This window comes from Bactrocera tryoni, chromosome 4 (assembly GCF_016617805.1).
Source record: "Bactrocera tryoni isolate S06 chromosome 4, CSIRO_BtryS06_freeze2, whole genome shotgun sequence".
Lineage (NCBI taxonomy): Eukaryota > Metazoa > Arthropoda > Insecta > Diptera > Tephritidae > Bactrocera > Bactrocera tryoni.
In genome coordinates, this window is record NC_052502.1 from 71,072,776 (window position 1) to 71,089,856 (window position 17,081).

Sequence of the window (17,081 nt, forward strand, 5' to 3'; positions counted from 1 at the left end):
AATACTAGCAGTTAAAAAGGTACATACTTTCTATAACGCAAATGAAATTACGTTGAAATAAAAACTAAACTAATGCAAAAAGAAATGTATGTGTGTATGTGTGTTTGTATGTACGTAAATCTAAGTTGTTTGAGTTTCAGTTGGCCTAAACGCTTAATTTTTGTTCATTTCTGTTTTTGCATTATTCCAACAAATTTATAATGCGTTCTAATTATATTTTAATAAATATTACGACTATTTAAAATAATGCTAAATTTTATGTCAATGGCGCGCTTACGAACAAATATCTTTTGTTATCTAAATTATATGTACTATATATATATGTATGTACATGTGTGTGTATGTATTATGCGAATATAAAGAACTAAATTTAATGCCTATAATTAATGCTAATTAAACACTAGTAGCATCTTTTACAATTTATTTCATAGTATAAACACTAGTTAATGTTTTATGTTTTAATTAAAGCTTAACGCCTAATACAAATACTTTTGATTTATGTGGAAATCAGAGCGGTGAAAGGAAAGTTCATAATTTTTTATTTTACATGTTTTTTCAACTGCACACAAGAGACAATTTCACCGTTACACACAGGGTTTGCAGTTGCAATTAATGCGCACTTTTACGATTTTCCATTGCTTTATTTCGAACCATAAAAATTTAGGCCAATAATGCATAGACCTACTATATAAACATATGATTACTAATAAATATTGCATTTGCTTTACATTTTTGCTTTTTTCAGAACGTTTTTATGTAAGTTTCAAGTAAGCGAAAAATTTGCGGTATAAAAAATTAGAAATAGAGGAAACCAACAAAACAATTTAATTTACAGAAAAAATAATTTTTCTTTCCACAATTTTGTGTCATAGTGGCGGTTTGCACCACGAACAAATATTGCAATGTCAACATTGTTTACTTATTGTTTTTGGTTTTTTTTTTTTGTTAAATTTGCAAATCTGAACAAGTAAAAGCGTCTAGCCTGCTCTCGGGCATTTTTGTACTAATAACTTCACAATCACCGCGCGCAGTCGCCGCGCCGCACATACCGAATGGTGGTGCTTCCGCTCACAACATTTAACGATTCAGTCTTCTACCATTGCGTCCGCCACTACGCGTCAGCATAATCGTGCTTGCACTGCCGCTTCCCACCGCCCCACTGCGCAACGCTGTCGTGCGCTTGCCGTACGAGGTGGGCGTTGCCAACGCGGTTGTGGCGCTGCTGCCGCCACGTACGCCCAACATACCGCTCGCTGAAACAGCACCGCCACTACCAGCGCCCACCGACTGCTTTGCCAGGAGCAGCGCATGTGTACGTGGCCGTGTCGCCACATTCACACCCGCTGTGCCATTGAGCAATTTAGAAGGGGGCGCCGCGTTGGACGTTAAGCTGTATGCGCACATGCCGGTTGCATGCAAACCGCTGCGCGTTTGGGTCTTGCCATAAGCATAATCGTGCTGCCCGTTGGCAGACATCAGACCGGGCGGACTAGCAGCGTTGCGCGTACTCAAACTGCGCAAATTGTGCCGTTCGCGGCGCAGCACTGTGGACGCCGATGTGGTGACCAGTGGACTACTGCCGACAATGCCTTTTGCGCGTCGCGTCGTTTGTGTGTGATTGACAGCGGCCGCCGCTGCTGCTGCAGCCACAGCGAAATGTGCCACTTTGCGCGAACGCAAATTGATGACGTGCGAGAAGGCAGCCTCCAAATTGTCCGAGCTCGTCGTTAAGAGTTTTTCCGCACGCGCTCGTCGTCCAACGCTGCTGCTGCTACTGCAACTATGGTTGTTCGTGCCGCTGCCGCTTCTGTTCAACGCCATGCCACTGCTAGCGCCCCCATTCACGCTGCGTTGTTGTTGGCGCTGTTGCGCTAGCGCAGAGCTGCTGCTCATTAGACTGACGGCGGTCTCGTGCAAGAATTGCGAGGTCACACGACGCATTGTTGATGTTAGTGATGCTTTTGCTTTTAGGTCTTTGCTGAGCGAATTGCGTGTGCGTAAGGTACGCTTGGAGTAGTCCACAATGCCGCTATTGCTGCGCAGTTGGCGTTTCTCCAAAGTGATAGTGCCACAGTTGGTAGTACTGGAATGCACCATGGACGCGTTGGTGTTACAGCGTCGATTGCGACAGTTGTTGCTAGTGCTGTTTGTGTTATCGACGTCCATGATAGTTTTATTGCTCGTACTGCTAACCGCACCCAGCACATAGTCGTTGTAGGCGTCATAACGCCGGCGTTTGCTGAGCGTATGCGATGATGTCGACTCACTTGCTGCGCGTGCATTCTCGTTTGGTATATTGGGAAATTGCGTCTGCGAGCGTTTGAGCGAGGTGCGCGCTGGACACGCTTTGGGTGGGCGTGAGGTAAAGTCGTACGATGTAACTTTTACCTTTTCACTTGGCTTATGGCTTGCCGCCGGTGTTGACGCTGTACAAACAACTGCTGCGGTGCCTGTAGCCTTTTTGTACTGTGTGTGGCGTGGTGTTTTTTGTGTCGTCAGTAGCGTATGACTGGACAAACGCTCCAATTTTGTTGGCAATTTCTGTGGCAGTATTTCAATCTTTTCGATTTTCTCAATAATTTGTGTTTTTTGGCTTGGCATTGCAGAAGTAGGCGCTAACATTTCATTATCACTACTGCTGCTACTGCTATCGCAATTCGTATGTTCTGACATGCTGGACGAGATTTCGTTAATTTGTACTCTTGCGTCTTTTTGTACCGTATTTGACGCTTTCGTCAGTTGTAATTCAGCATTTTCGAGGTCGTCTTCCTCGATATACTCCTCGACCAACACATCCTCAACTTCTTCAATAGGTAACGTGACAGTCTGTTCAGCTTCAACTTTACTGTCGGTGCGTTCAGCGTGCACTGTCGCTACCTTAATCACATTTGTTTGTGCGAGGCGTCGCTGCATTTCAAGTCTTTCATAAGCGACTTGCTGCTCTTCCTCGCGTTCTTGCTGCAGCAGCGAATTTAGCTCCAAAGGCTTTTGATGTTCAGCTGGATAAGTGAGATACTGATCGATTGTTGTAGCCAATGGCGCACATTCCGATGGTTCCCAGGTGAGCGCAGCCTCCAGTTCCCTAGTTTCTTCAACTGTAAGTTGCGCTGTGGCAGTTGTGTGAAGCTGCAAGTTTGCATTATCTCGTGACGTTTGCTCAACCACACGCTGCAAGTTGTTTTCTTGTTGTTCTACGCGTTGCGGCACGTAGCTGGTGCCGCTTGTGTCAAGTGTTTGGAAAATTTTAAAGGTTTGTACACCACTGGTGCAACGCTGTTGCTCACGACGTGTTTCCAGCTTGGTTAGTGAATAACCTTCCTCCTCGGACATGCATTGCTGTTGATACAACTGTTGTTCTTGTAATATCTCACTCGTACCGCTAATAATTTGACAATTCGAATTGGAATTTGAGCTGTTGGTGCTATCATGGGACATATGTTCATTCAAAAATGAATTATACGATTCAGCGAATGTCATAAAACCCGCATTGCCCAATTCATTGCTAACATCACTCGACGCATTTGACGCGTCAGCACTGTAATGTGCGTATTTCAAAACAGCTGTTTCACATTCTGCATTATCATTAACTGCACACGTGTGTACGCCATCCACGGCATTTTCATCGCTATCACCTGTTATAGTACCATTAGTATTGCACAATGTGTTGTGACTTGCTATGGCTTTGCTACAAATGCTAACATCACTATTTGTGGCCAAAGTCGACACATGGTGATTATAATCACCTGCACAATCCGATTGATGCTCCTCCCAACTCCAGTTATTCCAATAGGACATTTCTTCACTACAATATTTACGCTCACAATTCTCTTCATGCTGCATTTGCAGTGATGCATTAATAGCTTCTTCATCGATCAAATAATCGAAATTGCGGAAGGCTTCAGGCATTGTGTGCTTTTCTGCGATTTCTTCGTACGAAATACCATAACTTTCGGATGCGGGCACTTCAGCGCATACCTCCGTATATTCTAGTCCACAACTATCTTTTGGCAAGTTATTGTAGGAGAGCGTGTTGGGTGCCACGCAGTTAGTATTTGTTGTGTCATTGGCAGATGGATACAGTATGACAGTGACTACGGAAGTGTTATCAGCGCGCATCTTTTTCGATGACCACGTTTTCAAAGCTCGCTCTACTAAACTTTTACTGGGATTCGTCCATTCGTTATTACCATTATCGGCATTTGTATATGCTTGTAGACGCTCATTAATACATTCTCTTTCGTGTACGCTGTCGACCGCCTCTTGCGGTGTGACAACATTCCACAGACCGTCTGTGCCGAAAATTAAGCATCTGCAAACGTAAAAGAAAGTTAGTGATAAACTAATATGCACAAAAGTAGTTTATCCAAAAAAAATTACACAGAGCTGTATAGCATTAATTAATGTTACGACCAACCTACCTAAAAGTCTTTGGATTTATTTTGATCACTTGTACATCTGGATCTGGACTAACCACAAACACATTTCGTTTGGAATTATAACTCCACAAATCGCCCAGACTACGCGCCACAGCCAAAAATGGTACTTCATCGACGGGTGTGTTGCAACGGATTGGACCTCTATGTCCCGCTATATAAAAAATATTATTTAGAATTATAATTCACACGATTTCTTTTATATTGTATTCAAGCTTACCATTACGCGGTCTATTCCAAACGACACGTGGCACACCGGATTTGACTACCACTTTGCCCCCAGAGCGTTGTATACGTGCTCGTTCCTCCGTCGATTCAGGCTTATGATCAACCGTCAACTGTCGGGCACGCCAATATTTCTCACCCTCATTCTGATAGCCGAGCACAATACCCGAATCACCAACATGGCCAATATATATCTTCTCACGACGTATAAAGGCGATGGTGGCGGTAGTGCCGGCTGTGCTCAACAAGCCATTTGCTGTTTTGGGCCAATTTTCTGCAAAAACCCAAAAAGATAAAAACATAAATATTGAAAATAAGTGCTTATTTAATATAGTATATTATAAAGCACTTGCATGTTTAAGTTAAACTTCTAATACAATATTAATTTTAATTTTTGCTAAAGGCATAACGAATAAGTAAACAAAACAAAAATTAAAAGAAAACAAATCTACATCTCCATCCCCACTCACACCTTTACATTCCATAACACAAGTGGTATGTTTATGTTTACATCCGCGTTAACATCAAAAAAAGTCAAAGTACAAGTGTTTTACTATTTGCAGGAGTAGCATTGATTTGTAAAGACTAATTCGAAAGAAACCTTCAGATTATAATCAAAAATGCAGAGTGAGCGAGCGTGACAAATAGCATGATACAATTTTCAAAATGTATGTAAAGAAAACATGAAAATTTTAGTGGGATTACAAATGTCAACATCTGCTTGATAAACACGGTGTTTATTTGAAAGGTGAGTAATCTAATTAACACCACAGAGTGGGGTATATATTAAGGCCACGGGTAAATGGCGGATTTACAGTAAATTTGAACAGCGGAGGAAAAGGTGAATTATAGCACACAGAGTTGCATCTGGAAACGATTGGGAAAACTTACAACACAAATTGAAAATTCAATTAACGTTTTCTTATAACTTATGTATATGTGCGTATGTATATTTATGCTTCATTTATGAGTTTAGGTTGTACATTTGATTAGTTTAACAAACATTTAACATTTAAAATAGTTATGAGTTCTAGATAAACGAAGAGTGCATAAGAATGTTTAAGCCACACGAAACGTAAAATTTGAAGGCGAAGGAGTAAAAACTAATTGAATTATATAAAAATGCAAATTGCAAAAAAGGTTGAATATAAAATAAGAACGTATAAACAATAAATAAAAAGAGCCTATAAAAAATCTTCAACATTTATGAATATAATAAAGAAAGTTCGTTACATATTCTCTAAAGAGATTAAATCGATTGCAATACAAAATTTACTTCAAAAGATTTCACTCTGGTATTATATTATGCTATTTACTACCCACACACCACTACATCTACCGCCTACTATAATAAACCACCACTCATTTATACCTCTACTAGGCAACACTGTACCATCATCCCACCATTTCAAAATACCTCACACAGCGTATATATACAACAGTACTATTTATATATAATAAAACACACCACCATTTTACTCATTTTGACACATTGCAAGGGCAACAACAAAATACAATTTATATATGTAAGTGAAGTCACCACAGCTAAATGCCTTCATCGCAAACACACATACAACAAAAACTTGTATCCACATACGAGTCGCTCCCATTTCTCTTGACTATACGACAGTGTTGTCATGCTACTTCTACACTGAACATTTTATATACCTCACTTTTTCAGTTACTCGTTTCTATACATTTTCTGTGCTTTCAGTTTGTGTGTGGAATATTCCACTGTGGATTTCGTCGTGCCTAGTACACTTTTCCTTCGTGCACAGTATGTGTCTTAAGTAAACGATAGGGGGAAAACTTATATTTAAATCGCTACGAATTAAGGTTATTTGCTATAAGTACGGAACAGATAAGTGGTGAAATTCACATAACGGTTGTGAGGCAATGAACAAAATAAAAAATATGTATTTCGTGAATTGTTACTTCACTAAATGCATTTAATAATATTTTTGTGGGTACATATTCTTATAATGAAACGAAAAAAGAAAAAAACGCTAACTTCATTACATCTAGGCTGTAATATTATTCGCATATAAGAAAGGTTCCGTACAAGAACTTAATCTTGATCGGTCAGTTTAGATATGTATATGAATGACACGCTATGGATGGCTCCGACAAATGAGCAGTTTCTTGTGGAAAAAAGAGCGTGTGCAAAATTTCAGATCGATATCTCAAAACGCACTGTAGTCGCGTATATTCAGACAGACATAGCAAAACCGACTCGGCTCGTCACATTAATCATTTAAAAATACAGTTTATATGGTTTCTAACGTTTTCTTTTGGATATGACAAATTAGTATATCCTATTGTTGGTATAACAAGGAAATTAATTTATAAACTAAGGGCCATTTATTTATTTAACAATATTTTCAAACTTGAATTACCTTCATCAAGTGAAAACTCATAATTCTTTATAGAAATTTAAGTTAGTGTTTCCCAAAATCTTAAAATCAATCAAATTAATCAAATATCCTACATCAGTAAAAGACCAACTACATGTAAAATAGTTTGGTTTAAGTACCTTGATCTCGCCACATCGCATAGTGTGTGGCAATATATCCTTCGCGTATTGCTCGTAATACGTCATGATCCGATTCAGACCAGAAAGCCTTCTGATTGATAATCTGCATCATTAGATGCTCTTTGGCAAATGTAGCTGCCTCGGCGCCACCATGACCATCGTAAATGCCAATAAATGCATATTCAAGATCCTTGGCATTCTCAGACTGTTGATAGGCAACCGAGAAGTAATCTTCCATATATTTACGTCCACCCTGGCTGCATTGGCCAGTGACGCGTAAATTGACACCCATTGTTGAAGGTGATGAGTTGTTGCCACCGTAATTGCCAACACTCTGTGTAGGTGGTTTTGCTACTGTGGCAGTTGAACCCATCGTATTATCTGTGTAATTTACGCTTGTGTGCGCTGTTTGTTGCAGTTGCTCCTGATTGCGGTTACTTGAGTCAAGTATTGTTGTGCTGACTGGAGTTAATGTTGTCGAATTGTTTTTAGCTTTGATCAAATTGTTCATTGTTTGTTTGTAATTTGTGGGGAATGTTAGATGATGCATACTTTTGCCATGGTTTATTTGGCGATGCTCTTGTTGCAACATTTTGTCATTTGTTAATTTTTTATTGTTTTGGGGTTGCTGCAACTAATTCTTTGTAGTAAAGTGTTGTTATGGTTTGCTTTAGAGAAGTTTGTTATGTTATTCTTGTTGCTATTTCGTTTGATATAAAACCAGCTTGACATTTGCACTCGTCAGTTGTTGCAGCCACTGCCGTCAGGGTTTCCGTTCGTATGTAATTTATTGCTGTATTTAATACATGACAGCTGGAGCGCAGGCACATCATCCGCTGTTGCAATTGGAGAGAAAGAGATGGGCAATACTACACAACTGATATATTGCATAGAGCATGTATTTATGTGACTGTATAAATTTGCTTTTTTATTCTGCTTTACAGTTTTTCTTCGTACAATTTAATCGCAATGTCTGCTTTTTCACCAGAGCAAAGTATTTATTTACAGCACTATTTTCACAACTTTCTGTCTGTTTTCAGTTTTGCTTATTTTCCTTCTGTTATTTACTTTAGTTTTTTTTTGCTTTGACACTTCCCTTTATTCGTTGTCACTCCTTTGCTTTCGTTGTTGTTGGTTGCCTCTTGTCTTTATATGAAATTAATTTTTTACACGTCTAGAGAAATTTTGTTCAATTATAAAATTTTATTTCCGTTTGTATTGATTTTGACAATCAAATCGTAGGAAAGAATATTTCTTTCGTCACTTTTCGCGTTGGTTAAATTAAACGATTGCTCTACACAAACTAAAAACTTCTCATATATTTACCACCTCTGGAGCGTTATGTGCAGGAGTGGTGCTAGCATTTGAAAACGGTTTCAAGTTTACTTATATGGGAGATTATTTTGAACCACACTGGTTGCTTGGGTACATTTCTCAAACTTTTTAAATTGTTTTATATCGAGTTAAAAATATTTAACAACGTTGTCAACTTTTCACAAGCAGCTCCTTACAAATTTAAAATCTACACTTAATTCGCCACAGCTAGATAGCATTATTGCACAGAGACGACTGTGCCCAAGTCAAATAACGAACTGTCAAACAAGGCCAAAGCGAGATGACGCACACATATAACGTAAATATTGTATATAGACTTTACTCTCTCTGTCTACCACTACTACCTGTGGTGTGGTGAACTGTGTTGGGCTGTGTTATTTTATTATGTGCACACATACAACCCTGTGTTATTACAGTTCGCTTTTGTTGTTGCTATCGTTTGCCTTGTACCTGTTTTTCTATATTTCACATGCCACTTCCACTGAATTCCGAACGCTTATATACGCTTGTCGTATATGAAATGTTCGTTTTATTCGTTGTAGATGTATTTGGATTTCTCTTTTTCATACAATATATTCTCTATTGTATAGATATTTTTATACAAATGTTTCTCTTGGATTTCTCTACACTTTTAAATATGTATTTATAAAATAATTTTTTTGGCTTTCTAAATTAATTTGTACTTTTTAGTCTAATTGGTTTTAGCTTCAAATTTGACACTTGGGTGCAGTGTTGCACTTGCTACTGACATTTCTTTGCACTTCAATTATATTTTTTGCTACTTTTGGCGCGTTAATCAATTTTCTTTGATCACCGAAACGGTTGAAATGTCATTTTACAACCTTCTACTGCAACTATCGTCACTCATTTGGCAAAGGCTATCGTATCGCTTCGTCTCCTCCATACTTTCCACTATCCATTTGCAATACTAAAGTTTCATATTGCGCGCTCGCTCACACTCATTCAATTTACACTACTTTGCTACCCCATACAGCGCTCGTTTGCACAAAGCTATCTGCGATACCCGTTGTCGATTGCTTGCCTGTCGCCAGTCTGCTTCAATGCTTGCTTGTGTGCTATATACATTTTAGCTCGTATTATTTCCAGATTACGTGCTACAGGGTGAGCAGCCATAACTGCACTTATGAAAATTGTTCGTGATAGTGTAGATTATAGATAATAGCTAAGCAAAAAATAAGAGTTTCGGGTAGTTGTATTTTTGCACAAATGTTGATATTAAATTTATATTCAGGCAAAATACTTTGTCAGTATATACACTCAAGATATACATATGTATGTATATATATGTTTATGATTATATATATATTAATATGATGACACCCTATATGCGCTGCTTATTTTCCCCCATTTCTTGCTTACTCGTTTATTTTTGCTTCCCCTTTTTGTGTGCTCCTTCGCAGTGTGGTTTCACCACTATGAAACTCACAGTGTTGCTTCATCTACATACAAATGTATGTATTTTAGTTGTTCTTATGGCTGCGTTTGTAATATTTTTGTTGTATATTGTTTTTACTTTATATCTGAGGAGTTTTTTTTCACTTTGTTCATGGCAAGCGGGCAATTTGATTTCAGACTGTGTGCTTGTAATTGTACTGTGGGCACAACTGTTAGGAAAAAATTGTATATAGACACATTGTATTTCGATAAGATAATTAAAAGGCAGGTATTTTATATAATTATAAAATACTTAATCATACATTATTTTTAAGAAAATAAAATATAAAAACATAATCATAGATTATTTTTACGAAAACATAGAGCAAAATATTTCACGTTCGCGTTTATGTAAGTAGCGTAAACGTAACATACAAATTTATAGAACGATATGCTTGCTTGACCTTAACAGCATTTAGGTGTTAATCAATACTCCAATTTAAAGTTGTTTTACTGAAAGATATGTAGCTTACAAGTTGTAAGAAATATATTAAAGTGTTAAGCTATTTTTGTTACTAATGCTCATCAAATTGCTTTTAGTTGAAACAAATAGAATCGCTTGCACACTGTGTAGCATTGAAAACGCCAACTGCATTAGCGCATTTGAATTTTATTGCTGCTGCTTGATTGAACAGGCATTGTGCGGTTTAATGCACACTGTGCGTTGATTTTAATTTTTATTCTCAATTTCATTTCCTTTGCTTTCTATTTTTTTATTTATGTTGTTGTGTAGTTGTTACCTTTGACTGCAGTTTTCGTTTACACTTGACAATTGACAGCGATTCGACATAATGCAAGTGAACGTGAGAGCCAAACGGGCTGCTCTGGCGGCAGCTATGGGGGATTTAGTGGTGGGCAGCATAATCAAATGCTGTGCTGAATTTGTGGTTAAAAATACCGGCAAATTGCAGAAAATGCTGTGTTTTGACAAATAAATCTGAATTGCATAATGCATAATTTGTTGTATGAAATTTCGATTGCACTTGCTAGCGGTCGATGGTGGAAGGTAATGGAAAAAAACGTAAAAAATAAAAAAAATAATTTAAAAAATATTTATGCTCGTAAGTACATACATATGTACATACATACATCCATATAATAATATGTACAATGTATTGTATGTATTGCTTATTATACAAAAAAAGCGCAATTTCTTTCAAAATATAGTTTTAGGTATCATATTGCTTGAAATATTATTAGATTAAAGTCTACACAATTTTGAATTGAAAAAAATAGTACTCGAGTCTTGCCGTTTTCTGCTTTTAAAAAAAAATTAATTAAAAAATAATAATTACCGTAGTCTTCACATTGAATAGCCGTTAGACTCTCTTTGATTATCAAGTTTTGTCGTAAAAGCTAAAATTATATACATACATACATACATATGTATAAAAATAAGGTAAAATCAAATTTAAAAAAAATCAATATATAATTAAAGCTTGAAATTGTTAAACTAACAGTACTTTAAGGTCAAAAATGCGCTTATCTCATTTCGCCTAATGCGCGCCACAAACGCCGGTCGCTATATCCACTTCGCCGTGTAAATTATGCATATTAGTGTTGTTATCAGCGCGCTTCTTAATATTTGATGCGTCTATTTATGTTTCCATATGTTAATGTACACGGCGCAACAACAAAAATAAAAAAGCGTAGCAAAGCAAACCTCAACCAAAACAAAGGTTGCGCCGCACAGCTGATTTTCATTGCTCCGCAAATGCGCCTGAGTTTTTTTTTCTATTTTCGTGGTGTTCATTATTTTTCCTTCTGTGGTGGTGGCGCGAAATCGTCAAGAAATTCACCTAAAATCCACAATCAAAACAAAACACAGCAGTAGCAGCACCTGACCCGCCGCCACACGCTGTGCAAAATCCAAACACTTTTTATTGGGTTGACAGCAATCAGCGAATGTTTTTGCTGCTTTTTTTTATTTGCTGCTTCTTATTTGTTACGCTTTTGTTTACTTGCTCGCGCTTTTGACCGATTGGCGCCAATTTCGGTGTCTGAAAAGTGGGGGATAATTTACCGGCACATCAAAAGATGTGTTTGTATGTATAGTGCTGTGACAGGCGGGTAAAAACTTGTTTAAAAATGTTGCCTTAGGTGGGGCGAATTTCGCTTTGTTGCACATTGTTGGCAGTTGTTCGTTATCACTTTGTTATTTTTCGTCTCTTTTAGCGTTTTCAATCTTACAAAGTATTTCGCTTGCCTCAATCTACATTGAACTTTTTTGAATACGAAATCCTGGTGTGCGTGTGAATTTCCTGTATTGGCATGCCGTGGACAGTTGGAAACGGAAATGCATGCAATGCGCTTTTGATAGGCGTTGAATTTGAAATTGTTGGTACAGGCCAACTGTGTTGACATGTACATACATATGTATGTTTGAATGCATGTACATACATACATATATGTATATATGTATGTATGTATGTTCATATGTACGCACCTATGTACATATGTACATACCAAGGAGATTAAATTTGACTCGGCTTTAGGAAAGTTCAAGCTCCAGTTCATAACAAAATGTCAAGAAAAAGTCAGATAAGCGATAAAAATCATTCAACAATACTTTATACATATATGTACATATGTATGTATATATGTATGTAAGTATGTTTTTCTTTGTCTTTATTTCCTTAATAGGGTGTATTAAGGTAGAAAAGAAGTTTGTAACATCGAGAAGAGAACGTCATAGACCCTAGAAAATATATTGTATGTATTTAAAAGACCAGCATGGCAAGCTACGTTGTTTTAATCCCGTCCATCTGTATGTGCGTCTGCCTGTATACATATACATATGTATGTACATGTGTGAACTTTGACGCAATTGTCGATACCGACCCAAAAAATTAGCGATCGGATTCAAGTCTTTATATAGAAAACTTTTATTTACTTAACTTAAATTTTTATTTGTGAACGGTATTATAGCTTCGGTAGTAGCGAAGTTAAGGTTTTTTCTTGCTTTTGCCTTAAATTGAAAATTTTATTTAGCACAATTTAAATTAATCGATTTTGGCTGAAGTTTGCATAGTTTAGTTGAATAACTTGCTGCCATTTTGAAGTTAAGCTCATAATGTCTCTCTCGTAGAACCCCTCGTCTTCATTGGCAAAAACTCTGTGACAGTCAATTTTCAGAACTTCTCTTGAGGCGAATTTTGCACAAGTAAAATCCACCGCCATAAACAAAAACAGGTAGTAATCACTTGTTGCCAGGTGCGGACTATAAGGTGAATGCACAAGGATCTCACCTCCCAGAGCTTCTGGCGAGTCGCAGCGATGTGTGTGACGTTGTCCCGATGGAACAGCGATTGCTTCCTACAGACGGACCAATTGTGGACAGTACAGGTCCGAAGACCGTCGAGGAGCAGCATATAGTAGATGATTCCTTACCAATCCCATTAGACACCTATCAAAGCCTGCATACCTGGACAGGCCATCGTTTGATTCGAAAACGTCCTCTTTCGTTTGACGTTGTCGCAAGGTACCAGCTTTTCATCACCAGCAACCAACCACTTCAGAAACGGATCATTTTTGTTGCGATTCAGTAGCTATTCACGAATGGATATTCGGTGTATGAGATTTGTCTGCGTTAACTTGCCATACATCGACCTCAATTTTGCATCCAAAATTTTTTAAATGGTTTTAAACGATTTTTTGTGTACAGTTTAGCTCCTGGGGTTTCAAAACAGTGCTTACATTGACTGTTATAGTACCAGGACCAGAAATGCTATCAGCATCCGAGTCAAAAAAATCGCTAAAAGTGAAAATTTTCAAAACAAAAAAAAACTTCAAAAGAAGTAAAAACATTAAACTAAGCTATAATAGCATTCACAGTTGCATTTCTTATAGCATAAAAGAGTAGAAAATGTCTTTATCAAGATTTTGATCGATCAGTTTATGAGGCAGGTATGCACTGAACAAGGTGTCATAGTGGTCCGATCTGAAAGAACACCTTGTGCTCAGATTGGACCGTTGCATCGGACAATTTAGGAAAAATAATTCGTGAAGATACCTTAACCATAATAATAATAAAGTTTTCCATAAAAGGACTGAATTTTGGTCGATCAGTTTGTTTGACAGTTAAATACATACATACAATAGTAGTCCGATATCGGTGGTGCCGGCCAAACAGCAGCTTCTTGGGGAGGAACGTGTCCAAAATTTCAAATCGATATCTCAAATACTGAGTGACGAGTTCGAATAAATATATACAGACAGACGGAGTTCGTGGCAAACTTAATACACCTTGTTCGGTGTATAATAACGGCATGTAATTATCGCAATAAAGATTTCTAACACTTTTGATACTATTTGAAAACTTTATACTTATTTTTCATAACGTCATAAACTAAATTATTTTGCTGTTAGATGCAAAACTATCGGGAATCTCTAAATTTATCATTTTTGATAGTAACAAGCTTTTCCATATTTTGTTCATAGCGTACGCAACTATCGAAAACTCAATTTATAGCTCCCGCGTACATACTTATGTATGTATATATGTTCATACATACACCTACATATGTACATATTTCTTAATGAAGAGACAAGAATATCGATTGCAATTATTGATTATACTCGTATCAATATACATAAGTACAAATACGTACATAGTTACATATATATGTATGTATGTAGGTACATATATTTTATTAACATCTTTGTCCTTAATTATACCATATTATTTTATAACTCAATTCTTCGCAGACGACAGACCGCAATTGAATCAATGACGTAAGCATCTACAATTTATAAGCGCAACATCTCTACACCCCAGTCAGGCACACCAGATGTAGTCAACTATTCTACTCAGCACTAACTTTCTACAAATTTGTTTGAGTATGCGCACAACCCCAACTAAAGCTAAAATCGATAACACGATGGATATGGGTATTCACTTGAGAATAGCGCACATTTGCTCAATATATACAGCCTTACATCAAATTGTATGCAATTAAACACAATGTCATGCTTAATGTCGTTTACCCAACACTTGAAAAGCAACGACAGCGCAGTTGGAAAATGTTAGTGGGTACATACTTACATACATACATACATATGTATATATAGCTTTAGAAAGACATGCGTATATATAAGTACATAAGTATATCTGTAGACGATGTGCCTTATGTATTTTTCATACTGTGGTTTTTGTACACGCTTAAAATCGCCCGGGAGGTTCGTATGCGCGATAGAAATGCAGAGCGTAACGATATAATCGAAACATATGCACATATGAGCGGGTATTTTACAATGTTTATTTAAGTGCCAAACCATTTGGCAAGTCATACGATGACTAATACGCATTTCAAATGACTAACGACGGCGAAAACAAGCGGAAACAAGAATAATTGTTCATTAGTTTTCATAGAAATTCGTTTGCTTACCTCGATATGTATTTAAGCAAGCAAGCGATGCGATAGCGGTGCGGCTGAGACGAATGCGCACGAATTCAAACGAAACGAACCCAGCCCGAAGCGAGCGCATGAAGATGAACTAATACCAACACATATGTATATACATAAATATTTATATATGTACAAGTTTTTAATAACTATATACCGCAAGTAAATGCAATGCGAGTGAGAAAAATTGATATATAGCAAACATAGAAGTCGCTCACTATATGAATATACACATTTAGACGTAAATACCTGAGAAGAGCGCATATTGTGTTTTCTATGCCACACAATACACACAGTACACGATAAAAATCACCCAACAGGCAAGCAAAGTGAGTATGTAAGCCATACAATGTCTTATTTTGTAGTATCTACTAACCGATAGTTATCGCAAACAGGGTGTGTACGTGTAGACAAAGTTGAATTTCCATATCTATACATGTGTGCAACATATGCTTGCATGCGAAGCGCCTGAAGTCGGGAAACACGGCACGATACAAGCGACCAGTGGGAATATGAATAGCATGAGAAACCCTACAACCAGTTTGCAAAGCATGAATGCATTATGATTGTGTGTGTTTTTATGTTTCTAGCTAAAGTAGTTTTGCACAGTGGTGCAGATTGAGAAATATTTCGAATTGGTAGGTAGCAGAAGTGATTGTGTGACTTTATTTTATTAGACCGGGGATGAAGCCTTCGAAAATGAGAAAAAGTGAAAAACAAAAATAAGAGTGAAATGCAACTCATTGGAAATGGAAAATAATTTAATAAAAATTAAAGGAAAATTTTTTGAAAAATTGTTTAATTCGATTTCAGGTAAAATGTCATGTGTTACTTAAAAAGTTAAATGGCTAAGTTATAGATAACAAAAAAATTTACAATATTTGCCTTAACGCTTTTTCACATAAGCTCAAAATTGATGCGAAAAAGTAAAATAATCGATTTTAACTATTACGATATGTTTTTTTGAATATCATAAAATTTTTATAAACTTACTATTTTGTGTCCGTCTTATTTAAAAAGGCGTAAACTCAAAATTTGTATTTTTTTATTAAAAATATTTTTTTCATCTTATTTCTGTTTTTTCCAAAAAAAATATTCTTTTATAAAATTTGGTATATGTATGTAAATTTATCATTTAAGTTCCAAGCACAATGTAATTTTTTCACTTAAAATATTATTTTTCACCTTTATTTACTAAAAATAGAAAAAGGGCAAAATTTTCATTCGAAAACTCTCACTTCAAAATATCTCATGTGTTAAAAAAGTCGGTAGATATTTTTTTTATTTAAATCTCTACTTTCTAATGATTTAAAGAAGTATTAATATTTTCTCAAAAATAAAGCATTATTCTTAAAAATGCAAAAAAAACTTCCTGCTTATAGCTATTTGTCTTTTATCTGCTTGTTATTTCGTCGTTTTGTACCGAAATACAAGGCTAAACGATCGTACATACACGAAAGTTGCAGTTAGTTTTATCAATTTGACCTTTTAAACTCGTACAAACTTCAACTGAAATTTCTGGTAGCGTTATTGGGTACTTAACCGGTGATTTACCGATAGTTGGCTTGCAGGGGACTTAAGCAAAAGTTATCGATTGCTAAACTAGTTTGACACACAAATGTAATTATCACGATAAAAACACATAAATACAAACTTATAAATTTATGCGCATACAAACACAAATATAATTCCTCA

General features: G+C 36.6%; 1 protein-coding gene and 1 long non-coding RNA gene across 3 annotated transcripts; one reads left to right on the forward strand and one right to left on the reverse strand.

Moving 5' to 3' along the window:
* Nucleotides 1–620: 620 nt before the first annotated feature.
* LOC120774366 lies at nt 621–9,730 on the reverse strand. Its single transcript, XM_040103961.1, has 4 exons — nt 7,192–9,730; nt 4,654–4,932; nt 4,419–4,587; nt 621–4,309 (listed from the first exon to the last, which is right to left on the reverse strand). The coding sequence occupies exons 1-4, from the start codon at nt 7,781–7,783 to the stop codon at nt 1,078–1,080; spliced, it is 4,272 nt and encodes a 1,423-aa protein (XP_039959895.1). The 5' UTR covers nt 7,784–9,730; the 3' UTR covers nt 621–1,077.
* On the forward strand, nt 9,591–16,290 carry LOC120774370. Of its 2 annotated transcripts, none has more exons than XR_005705240.1 (3): nt 9,591–9,648; nt 14,689–15,723; nt 15,782–16,290. It is a non-coding gene; the product is annotated as an uncharacterized LOC120774370 (long non-coding RNA). The 2 variants fall into 2 exon arrangements; XR_005705239.1 differs by having other exon boundaries at nt 14,689–15,719; nt 15,782–16,289.
* Nucleotides 16,291–17,081: the final 791 nt, after the last annotated feature.

Bases quoted from the DNA above. Each gene is read 5' to 3' on its own strand.
- LOC120774366 (XM_040103961.1), bottom strand. From the start codon at position 7,783: ATGTTGCAACAAGAGCATCGCCAAATAAACCATGGCAAAAGTATGCAT. The intron at 4,933-7,191 runs GTACTTAAACCA...GGGTTTTTGCAG, and splicing joins TGCGATGTGGCGAGATCAAG to AAAATTGGCCCAAAACAGCA. The intron at 4,588-4,653 runs GTAAGCTTGAAT...TTTTTTATATAG, and splicing joins TTGGAATAGACCGCGTAATG to CGGGACATAGAGGTCCAATC.